Here is a 12117-nt window from a genome sequence, read left to right as displayed (position 1 = left end):
GGACAATAAAGCGGCATTCTATACCATCTCTCTTTCTCTCTCAATCTTACAGTATGTACACGGTTCAACACCGTGTACACGGTTCTACACGGGCGAACATTGTTCGCATTCGGTGTGCACTTCGGTATACTTCTGCAGCGTTACCGTTTCCGAGTTCCCCTTCTCCGAGCCACAGCGCGGGTCGCCGTTCGCCCGTACCTTGCTGAAGAGGAAGCCGTTGTTGCTGGGCACGCTGTCCTTCTCGTCGGCCAGCGTGATGAGGGGTCCCATGTTCCCGTCCTCCTCCAGGCCGACCCCCGCCAGCCCCAGACCGGAGCCCAGGCAGACGCCCCCGGCCCCGGGCCGCTCCTCCTTCAGCGTCAGGCCCCCGTTGAGGTTCTGCACCGCCGCGCAGTAGGCGCTGTCCAGCAGGGACCCCACCTCCACCAGGGATCCGTTCTCCATGCCCCCCACCCCGGCCACGCCCACGCCCCCACCCACCACCACGCCCGCCACCAGGCCCCCGCCTAGCCCCTCCGGCGACAGGTCCAGGTCGTCCAGCTTCACCTCCGTGGCCTCCACCTTCTCCGCCTTGATGTCCACCAGCAGGTCGTGCACCTCCACCCGGACGCCCGGCACGGGGGTCTGGTCCCCGGGCGTCAGGGCCTCGGCGTCGGGCCGCTTCACCGCGCCGTCCGCCAGGAGGTTGCGCGAGGAGTCGCCGACGACGACGACGCCGCCACCGCCGCCGACGCCGCCGACGCCGCCCTCGCTGTATTCGGCCTCGCTCTCGGGCGTCTGCGTGGCGGAGTTGTCGTCGATCTCGAGGTTGCCGTTGACGACGGGGGCGGGCACGGCGGACAGGCCGGAGATGGTGGAGACGGAGCCCTTCTTGCCCTTCTTCATGTTCTCCTCCTCCTGCCGCTGGTACTCCTCGTACATCTTGGCTAGGTACTCCTTGTGGGCCTCGTAGGTCACCTGGGGAACCGGCGGGGACAGGATGAGTGGAACCGGGGAAGGGTTCCTCGTGAAGAGGTCCGACAACATTTCGGTTATTTTTATTTAAATGTATAAAGTTGTTAAACTTGGGAAATTCTCCGTCAAATAATGAAATATAGATACTTCATGCTAAAAACACTTTCCCAGAGTGGTGGTTTCCTATTGGCTATGCTCCCTAGCTCGAGCGAGTGCGACCACTTTTGACCACGCCCCCTCATACTTCTCCTAGGCAACCTGATGTCGCAGTTTTTCAAAAACATTGCTGCATGGAAACTCATGGGCTCAATGTTATCCGACTAAAACTGCGGTTTACTTTCCCCGTTAAGGTACGATTAACTAACCAAATACCGATATTACCAAGCCTTTGGGACAGCCCCAGAAACAGCCAGAAGCAATGGACGTTTCTCATCAGCCTAAATAATTAGGAGCAGTTGATGTCATAGCTTGAAAGGAAAGAGAATTTGGGCCAATTACAAAGAAGCAATATCCTCTGTTTCACCACTGTTCCCAGTTCTAATTTTTAGATTGGTTCTTCTTTAAGATAATACTAAGTTGCATACCGCTTTTGATTACAGAACGGGCAGGACATTCAATGTCAGATCAATGACTTTATCAGCAGACTTTAACGGATATTAAAATGAAATGTTCCCTTATTGCTTGAATATTTGGAACTAAAGTGTCTTTGAAACTCTGGGTTAATAGCTCCCGACATTCCCCTGAGCGAAGGACAGAGATGCGCATCGCTATCGAGGACTGATCAAACAATACCACGCTTATGACTTACATCCCATGGGTTTAACCGCTCAGCAGAAGGACACACTGATCCGATCGATAGCCACAATTGTCTAGAGATCATCCCACACCTTCATCGATGCACCAAAACCAATCCGTCAATGAACACATATACCCGCCTGTCCCAGTTACAAATAAGTCGTCGATGAAAATGTATGTGGAGGCGTTTCCCACACCACTACATACTCTCTCTGCCTCCACCCTGACGGGGAAAAGATCTGCTAACGATGGGGGGAGGGGGGTGGAGTTGACCTGTGAAAGGTCATGCTACGGTAAATGGTAAACGGCCTGCAATTATATAGCGCTTTTATCCAAAGCGCTTTACAGTATTGCCTGACGGAGGCTGAGTCAACCATTCAAGCTGACAGCCAGCTCGTCGGGAGCGGTTAGGGTGAAGTGCCTTGCTCAGGGACGCCTCGGCACTCTAGGAAGAGCCGGGGATCTAACTATCAACCTTGCGGCTATCGGCCAACCCGCTCTACCACCTGAGCTACCGCCTCTATGCTTTGAGTTGATTTGAAAATTGCATTTAAAACATGCAAGAAACATGTCCTCTAATGACTGAAACAAAAACAAGGCTCTACTTTTCAACACATTTGAAAAGGAGTGGGGAGAAGTGTGCACTTATTTAATCCCACCCCCTTTCATTAAATCACACAATAATCCTAAACTACAACCCGTTTCCTTTCCTTAAATTAAACATGCAATGTATGCAATTAAAAAATAATGATATAATACGAATGCTCACCTTGGAGTGAGCATTCACATTATATATATATTATTAATATTATATATATACCGGGGGGATTGAACTAGCAACCTTCCAGTTACCAGCCCGAACCTGCCCCACCTCCTGAGCTACCGCGGCTATGCTCACCTTGGAGTGGGCGATGGACAGGGTGTCAACCCAGACCCTCCAGCCCCCCCACTCGTACTTGATGGCGTGGTACAGCAGGATGCGGAAGATGTTGTAGACCATCTCCGTGATCTTCTGCTCCTCGGGGTTCTTGGGGTTGATGTAGCCCAGCGAGAACATCCAGTCCTGCCACACAGAGCACTGCAGCAGGCAGCTGGAAGGCGCACACACACACACACACACACGCACACGCACACACGCACACACACACACGCTTATTCACGCACGGTCGCTTCGCAGAAAGTCCGACAGGGCTGTCGGAACGGAAATCGGGAGTTGAATATGTAATCAGAGAATGAAAGACTTAATACCAGTCGAATGCTGTGATTACTATTCGAATGATAAATATAGATAGAATAGAATGAGAATAAATAACATATAATATATACAATTTTTATAAATGTGTTGGCAAACATAAGCAAACCTTGACCTTCTTGGCTTGGAAAAAGGTGAAAAATGAAATGCCTTTGTTACATCATGCCTGCCAAACAATTTTGACAGCCGGAATGTGAATATGCGTCATATTCCTATAATAATCGTGCCGCTGAAAAGAAAAGTGGGACACGTGAGACGGCATTACGCTCCATTCTTTCACCACAATGCTAATGTTTAACAACCCCATGCTGATAGCTGCATTGGCAAGGCATAAGCCTGTGATTGCAGCGTATAGGTACACAGTCAACAGCAAATAATGGCCTCAATTTGAGCAATACAAATTTGAATATAACTCACATATAAAAAATAATAAGGAATGAAATTCATAATGTGATGATAGAGGAAGATTGAGACTCAGCAGCACACTGTGATTCTACACAAAATGTATTTAAGTATTCCTTCATAGATATGTAGGAACATATATTTCATGATAATAGACCACCGATTAAAATGGGTCACGGCAAGTGAGCGTACCAAGTGAGTGCTCCAAAAGCGACATATGCTGTTGTTCCTCTTTCTTCGGACTAATGTACTTATTGTAAGTCGCTGTGGATAAAAGCATCTGCTTAATGCCCTAAATGTAAATGTGGATGTGAGCGACCGCAGCAGGAAGTGACTTCAGCTGACACCCAGCTGAGCCAATGACAAACTGAGACTGCAGTGACGCGTGTTTCACCAGAGGTGGCGCTGTTGCTGGGGTATAACGTTGTAGTGTGGGGTTACTCATTGAAGCGAGCTACTGTGTGTGTGTGTGTGTGTGTGTGTGTGTGTGTGTGTGTGTGTGTGTGTGTGTGTGTGTGTGTGTGTGTCAGTGTGCGGGTGCACACTCACCGGCGGTTCTCGCGGCTGTTGCTGAAGAGCTTGATCATGTCGGAGAGGAACAGCCTCCGGACCTCCATCAGCTCAGTACTGGGGGTGGAGCTCTTCAGCAGCGTGGCCACCACCTTCAGGATCACTGCGGGTGGGGTGGAGACGGTCACGGTGACGGAGGACGAGAGAAGAGGAGGAATAAATGGAGCAGGAGAAGAGATCATAAGGAAAGCGAGATCGAGTTGCGTTTGCGATGAAGTTAGAGCCGTCTTGATACAGGATTTATCCTGTGTTGTTCACGTGAAAAACAACGAACACAGAGCCGCTCTTTTCCATGGCAGCGGTATTGTCCTAGAACGGTTTCTCGTCAACACACTAATTAATAATGGCCTTCGCATTTATATCAACACGACGCATTGTAGTCTGAATTCAAGCCTGATGTCACACCCGAAGTCACGTCGTACTTAGATGAAGCAAAGCATTTTTTTTAATTTATTAATTACCGTTATTACCACGTCATCAAAAGCATGTCGAGGTCGATTTTGATCAATAACTTAACGTACAATCGTATCGATATTCCTATATACGGTATATCTCTCTCCCCCACCCAGAATGTATGTGCTCTCTACTCACTGGGGTTCTGAATCTTGACGGTGGAGTCTGGCTCAGGGTGGGGTTTGTGAACCACCTGGGTACACACTTGCTCCGTCAGAATCTGCGAGGAAAGAAAACACATCCATCATCAGAAGGTAGCTGTGACACCGCGGATAGAGGAGGGGTCCAGACAGAGGAACGGAGATGGATGTTGGCGAGGGGCAACCAAGAAAAGGTTATCTTCCATTGTCTAAAATGGATTTCTTTTTGCACATCACCGCACCATTGAGATGTTTATATCTACACGTTTGTGATTTAATGTTTTACGAAGCGGCCACGGTTGAGTTCCCCGGGAAAACTAATTACAAATGCCCTTTTCAAAATCTCTTGGTATCCTTAAAGACAGTTTTATTGTCCCCAAAAGTAATGACATTTAATTAGTTCTACTTTTGTTCTAAATTGTTGATTTCACTTGGCAACGTTGCGAGACAACCATCCTGAATCTAGAACTGCTGCAAAGACCTTTATAGTTGAATAAATTATAACAATGTGAAAACATCTAAGCCCTTTCAGTGACTTTAGCTCAGGCGGCCATGTTTGAATTGAGTCACGCAGACACCAGCCACAGCGAGTGGGTAACCGCTGTGGCTGGGGCGGATGTCCTGCTGGGCTGACGTCACCAATGTTTTCTCTCCAACAAAGAGCCCCGCTAGGAGCATACACACCGTGACGGAGATGAGGCTGTCACCACCTCCACCACCATCACCAACCCCCAACTCCACCACCACCCCAACCACCACCACCACCCCAACCACCTCCACCACCATCATCACCACCACCACCACCACCACCACCACCTCCACCACGACCACCACCACCACCAGGTCGTCGCCGGTTACCTACCTCGTACAGGGTGTTGTAGGTCGTCACGGAGACGGTGTTGGTGTGCATCATCAGTCTTTCACCGAGCAGCGTGAACAGGCTGTGTGTGTGCATGATCTCCACCTTCCGCCTGCAGTTGGGACACACACACACACACGGACAATGACAAACACACACACACACATGCAAACACACACACAGGTGGGACACACACGCAGGTACACACACACACACACAAACACATGGACAATGACAAACACACACACACACACATGCAAACACACACACAGGTGGGACACACACGCAGGTACACACACACACACACACATACACACACACAAACACATGGACAATGACAAACACACACACACATGTAAACACACACAGACACAAATAGACACACACAAATACATACACAGACATAGGCAAACAAACACACACACACACACAGAAACATATGCAAACGCACACGCACACACACACACACACACACACACACACACACACACACACACACAAGCCATTAGTCCAGACTGCATTGTCACTGTCTTAGCCGTGGTGTTTTGGAGCGCTGTGACAGCAGAGCCCTGCGGGGCCTGTCCGCTATCATCAGGCTTTAAAGGGGATGCAAATGAACAGCGTCAACGCGCCGTCGCCAGCGCCGCCCAGACTATATTCAGCGAGCCACAGGACCATATGGCCGGCTGACATTAACGTGGCCACTGGGCTCCGAGCACGTCTGAAAAGCTGTTCCCTTCTGATCATTTATTACGGGCGGGCTTGGCGAGCGCCGCCAACCGCTAACCGCTCACCGTATCAATGACCGAGAGCGAACGATGTCGACATGACAACGGCTGCAACGCTAACACAACGCTAATCGTGTTAAACTCCCCGTGGAATCACCGCGGAAACGCTTAGCAGTCGGTTCGGCTCCTGAGATATGTATTTCTCATGTGTGAGATATGCATCTCATAAGGGTGCTTATTTTGGTGATCGTTAGTTTTAAGGCATGGGAGTTTGATGAGTATTGCGGATAATTCTATAATAGAAAACGCTCTAATGAGAACAGTCCCCATCCAGAACGTGTCAAACGATAGCCTGCTCATTAGCCTCTTGGCAGCGGGAGCAGACACGCACTCCGGGATAAGAACCTTTGCACGCTTGTTGTCACACGCCTGTGATTACCAGGTCGCAGCGAAGCAAAACAACTCAGAAAGGAATGGCTTTAAGTCCCACTTAGTAGGCCTGCTGGTCTGTGTAATCAAAGACCGGAATCCAAACTGCCGTGACAAAAACGAAATAGCATGCATAACTTGCAAAACGTGCCAAACATTTCTTCCTTTATATTCAATCTATTTTTTTAAATCCAGTTTCATCAGGCTTTGGCCACCCGTCTTGAGGCCGTCCCTTTAACCCGTCGAGCCGAGGGGGTCGCTACAGGGATGCCACGGTGTTCACAGGTAACACTGTGTTTCCATGGTGCGTTAACACTGCTAGTTTAGGAGTACAGAGTGCATGCTGGGATACTGACTTGTGCCCGAGGTGCTTGAGGAAGTAGCCCAGGACTTTGAGGGCTTGGACTCTGATGCTCTCACTCTTGGATGCCAGCAGCTTGCAGATCACCCTGCAAGCAACATCAGGCGCTCCATTACTGTACAATCCAACGCTAAGTGAGAGTGAGAGCAAAGAAATGCACCAGAGTTAGAGGATTATTCATCGCGACAGGCCAACGAAACACAACGCTTTCAATTAAAACGACGCTAAAAGGTTTTGTGTGTGTGTGAGTGTGTGTGTGTCTGGCTGACTGTGTGTGTGTCTGTCTGTGGTATGTGATTTGTGGTGTGTGTGAGAGTGAATGTGATAGAGAGTGAGAGTGAGGTAGTATGTTAGAGTGTTTTGTGTACGTGCGTTTGTGCCCATGTATATTGCGAATCAGATAAGAATAACTAGCTTTTTATTTGTAAATGTTAAAATGTTAAAATGTGACCTTAAATCATTTCACAAATGTATAGTGTGACTTGTGTTTGTGTTGCGTTGCCCACCTGATGCCGTTGCGCTGGTCGAAGGCAGGGATCATGGAGGCCGGGTGCTCCGACATCAGAGCCACCAGCAACTGGAGCACGTCATGGATGTTCTCATCCTGTCGGCACGGTAACCAGACCAGGGGAGGGAGGGGGAGAGAGGGAGGAGGGTGGAACAGATCATCAGAGAGAGACGAGAGAGGTGCGTGTGATTGGGAAAATTGTAATTGTAACGGGAGGGAAGAACGGAGCAGGGAGAAAGGAAAAGGTTTAGAGAGAGGCCGAGGGAGAGAAAGAGAGAGCGATAGCGAGACACAGAGAGAGAGAGAGAGAGAGAGAGAGAGAGAGAGACAGAGAGAGAGCGAGAGACAGAGAGAGAGAGAGAGAGAGAGACAGAGACAGAGAGAGAGCGAGACAGAGACAGAGACACAGAGAGAGAGAGAGAGAGAGAGAGCAAGACACAGAGAGACAGAGAGAGAGAGAGAGAGAAAGCGAGACAGAGAGAGCGAGACACAGAGAGAGAGAGACAGAGAGAGAGAGAGAGAGAGAGAGAGAGAGAGAGAGAGAGAGAGAGAGAGAGAGATAGTTAGATTCAAAGGGAACAGGTGATGCTGGTCTGGAGTGTGAATAGGCAGAGTTGACACAAGGTAATTGCTGCAGAAGAGTGGGCCGCACCGCCTCGTTGTTATGCTATTCTCCCGGCTGTCACAGCAGCGTGGAGGATGAGCGTTACCGGCAACTTGTTTAAGTGGCGTCGTCATCTACATATACGTTTAGTCGGCGGCTGCGGCACCACTTTTCATCTCTCTCTCTCTCTCTCTCTCTCCCTGATCCATTATGCTAGTTGAATGTAGGAGACCACAGCAGCAGGACTCTCTCTCTCTCCCTCTCTCTCTCTTTCGGTTTTTCAAAGGCACCAATTTTCCACCATCTCAACCTCCCTCACTTCTTTTGTAGCCTCTCCCTGTCATGTCTTATCTCTCCTGCCTGCCATGTTTTCTCCCAGTGGGTGACAAGTCACAGGTTACTGTGTGTGTGTGTGTGTGTGTGTGTGTGTGGGGGGGTGCGGTGTTTACCTCATGCATAGTCAACAGGTAGTTCAGAATACTCTGCAGCTCATCCTCCTTCACGCCTCGATCCTGGAGGAAGAGAAAAAAAATAAACCACAACAGCAGCCCCCACGAGCCGGCGTCACTGGGGCCCTACAGCAGACACCTCAAACATTTACATTCACATGAAACCGTTTTCCACCCCGAGGTGAAGCGGTTCCATCCACCGCAGCCTTTGAAGCACTGAGAGGGAGACGGAGGGCTGGATGCATCTCGCGTGTGCGGCTCTGCTGTGACAAGGACCGGTATTCAAAGCACACACCCACACACTGACAGACAGGCAGGTAGGCAGGCAGGCAGGCAGGCAGTGTGTGGCTCTGTGCCCCCCCCCCCCCCCGCCCCCGTGCAGGGGAGCGTTCGGTGATGCGCACAAGTCTACCGGTGGCACTTTGTACAAAATAAGTGGCAAAGGAAAGGGGGCCTGTCAGGAGGGAGGGTAGGCAGTGTACCTTCAGGATGAGCTGCTTGAGGAAGAGGAGCATGAACGCCCGCAGGGAGATGATCTCCTTCTGGGTCGGCCGTGGCCCGTCTGTGAGACAAACACAGATACACACAGACAACGGATGAGCTGTGGTAATGAACAGGACGCTTACCACTGGGTCGCGGTCGGTTACTCTGACTAGAGTTGCTTACTGGCATGTGGAGTAGACAGTGCTTTCTGCCAACATTATTCAAAATGATTCGCCACTTAACTTGAAGCAGTGGGCCCTCCCCCCCTACACGCATTCGCTCACGCGCTCACGCTTTCTTTCCCCCTCCTTTTCATCTCTCTCTTGTTTCCGACTGTGACAGTGCACTTCGAAGTGCCGGCACTCACCACAACAATAAATGTATTGTTCAATGTTAACTCCATGCAAATGCGTGATAACCAGCGACTGCATGCATTCACGGCCCGCATTCTCTCCGGCGAACGCTAATCAAGTCGAATAAATGAGATGTTTGTTTGGCGGAGAGCTTTAGGCACGCGTGGAGTACACGCAAATGTTCAGAACTCACACACACGCACACACACACAATCATCAAGAGATCAAAAACCTTGTTAAGTACTGCTCAAACATAACCACATGTGACGTCTGTACACCTTATATCCAACATATCACGTAACAAGGTTAATCAGGTGAAAGGCCGCTGTCAGCCGCGCGCGTTAATTAGCCGATTCGCCTTCACCTCAAAACGCCAACAACAACAGAGACATACATAAAGACGGCCTCATTGCTTTCCTGCTGAGTGAAAGCCAGACATCTAAATGATGATTTAATAGATTTATGCCCGTGGCCTCTTCCGTCGCTCCTGAGTTACTGCTAAACGCCGACCTGGAACGGCACACACCAGGAGGCACCGGCGCCATCTTAAAATTCCGCGCCACTCCTCCTCCCGACATAAATCTCCCACCGGGGATGAATATTGCATATCCCTTTCATTCATGCAGGCGTTTTTTCTCTGCACGCACGTCAGGTACGGAAGGACGCATCGGAGAGATGAAAGCCTGATTTCTCGCCGCGTTATGTGTTTTTGACGCAGGTCAAAGAGGGTCTTTTTTTTTTTTGGGGGGGGGGGGGGGGGGGCGGATGTAGTTCCTCAAGGCGTTGCTTTAAAGTTATATTATACCACCAGGTGCGAGTGTGATTAGCCATTACGAGCCATTTGAAAATCTGCCTCTTCTGACATCACAACTGTGCGTGTCCACCTAGATGTGTGCTGGATAGATCAGTCTACCAGCCTACCCAGTGGACTGTAGCAAACGTATTATTAAATGTTGCTCATCTATCCGTCATACACCTAGGCGGAGACGCCCACTTTTGATGTCAGAAGAAGCCGATTCTCCGGTCACCTTGAAAGTCGGTCGTATCCTTTTCAAATGCCCGATGGGTTTCCCCTGCACGTGCATTTCACGTCGTGTACGTTAAGCTTTACTAAGTCAGGGATGATGCACACCGAGCTGGTCATTATGGAGGACTAAACCCTGACGGCGTGAGGAAGGTCTTGACTCAACCTGAAGGCCTGAGCCTGCTTTAATTACACGGCTAGTGACTAAATAAATCACCAAAATCGAATAAGAGACTGTTGCTCCCAATTAAAACATTAAATTACAAATAGCGTCCATAGCAAAGATCTGTCACTCATGGCGGCGGTCTCCTGTTCAGAAATAATAATGTATTCAACGTCTTATTTCGTTGAGTTAAGTGTTTTTCCTCAGGCCTCTGAGGCCATCTCAGCCCTCAGACCAGGGTAAAGAGCACCGCGGCGGTCCAGCGCCGAGTGACTGGTGAGTAAATCACATTTTTTTACCGACGGCAGTTTACCGTTTTTGGGAATAGCGAGTGTGTGGGAGGAGGCTTAGCAGGGCGGCCTTTCAAAGAGAACGCAGTGGGGCAGAAAGACAGAGAGAGAGAGAGAGAGAGAGCGAGAGCGAGAGCGCGAGAGAGAGAGAGAGGCAGCGCCAGAGAGAGAGAGAGAGAGAGAGAGAGACAGCGAGAGGCAGTGCCAGAGATAGAGAGAGAGAGGCAGGGAGAGAGAGACACACAGAGAGAGCCAGCGCCAGAGAGAGAGAGAGAGACATCAAGAGCGAGAGACAGAGAGCTAGGGTGGGAGACTGAGAGAGAGCAAGAGAGAGAGAGAGATAGAGAGAAACCTACGCATTCAACCATCTCTGGCATGACAATGCAGTTTCAGTGATATTTAATCCCACACCTTTCCCGTGGTCTCCCCCGGTGACGGTGTGTGTGGGGCGTGCGTGTGTGTCCGTTCCCATGTTCCCTTTCTTTCGTCATCGGATTGGGATAGTACTTTTCATGTTTTATTCATATCCCGTATGAGAACTGAACGGCAGCCCGTCGGAGGACCCCAATGAAGCCACTTAAAGCCCCGACCGCGGGACGCGGGCTCCCATCGATCAGCCGCGGTCTAGCGCGCTCGCTTGCTCGTCAACATCTGCTGTTTGCGCCGGTCACACGTCGTTACTCACGCGAGTCACGGGGACGCGGTTAAACCCACGGGGATACGCCGGCGAGTCGCGCTCAGTCCGGTGGCTTTTGCTTGGCGTGAGCGCGTGAGTGCGTGAGTGCGTGTGCGTGCGTTGCGCAAGGCGAAAGGTTAGGCTAGGGAGGGAAGAGGCGGAGGAGATTCAACCACTGGAATCAAATCAAAGTGCTCGTTCATCATCGGCTCGAACCGTCGGCCCTTTGAAGCAGCGTGTCGAAAGCACAGCTTTTTTTTCTGGGCTGAGGGGGAATCCAACCCGTTAAAAATATATGAGTACCCACTGGGTCGTTTTGTTTTGTCTTCAAAAAAGATCAGATTCATAAATAAAGATGTGGCTCATCAATGCAAATCACACACTCACCGTGGAAGAGTGCGGCGAAGGGCGGACTTCAAAACCGTAACAAGCTCATCCGTTGCCTTTGTCCCGCCATTAGCTCATCGCTGGCGCTAATTACCGCCAGTACCAGCAGCACTTCTATTAGCACTATAGCCAGCAAGGCAAACAGCATCCACATCCACATACAGAAGGGCGGCCGCCAGACTTTGATTAAAAATTCCAAAGGCTCCCTTAGATCCATCAATCACGTCGCTGTTGCCA

The 12117-nt window shown here is 50.2% G+C and overlaps 1 protein-coding gene across 1 annotated transcript in view; it reads right to left on the bottom strand.

The window, feature by feature from the left end:
• nbeaa (neurobeachin a) overlaps positions 1–12117 on the bottom strand; it is a gene marked incomplete at both ends in the record, with an annotated part of 120807 nt that overhangs the window by 47491 nt on the left and 61199 nt on the right. The window contains 9 exon segments of the mRNA XM_079737547.1: positions 199–957; positions 2648–2840; positions 3953–4076; positions 4565–4646; positions 5429–5537; positions 6939–7031; positions 7450–7547; positions 8505–8567; positions 8987–9066. Coding sequence (XP_079593673.1) covers positions 199–957; positions 2648–2840; positions 3953–4076; positions 4565–4646; positions 5429–5537; positions 6939–7031; positions 7450–7547; positions 8505–8567; positions 8987–9066 — 1601 coding nt within the window.

This window comes from Pollachius pollachius (genome assembly GCF_949987615.1).
Source record: "Pollachius pollachius genome assembly, chromosome: 6".
Lineage (NCBI taxonomy): Eukaryota > Metazoa > Chordata > Actinopteri > Gadiformes > Gadidae > Pollachius > Pollachius pollachius.
This window is presented reverse-complemented; position numbering and strand designations above follow the sequence as displayed.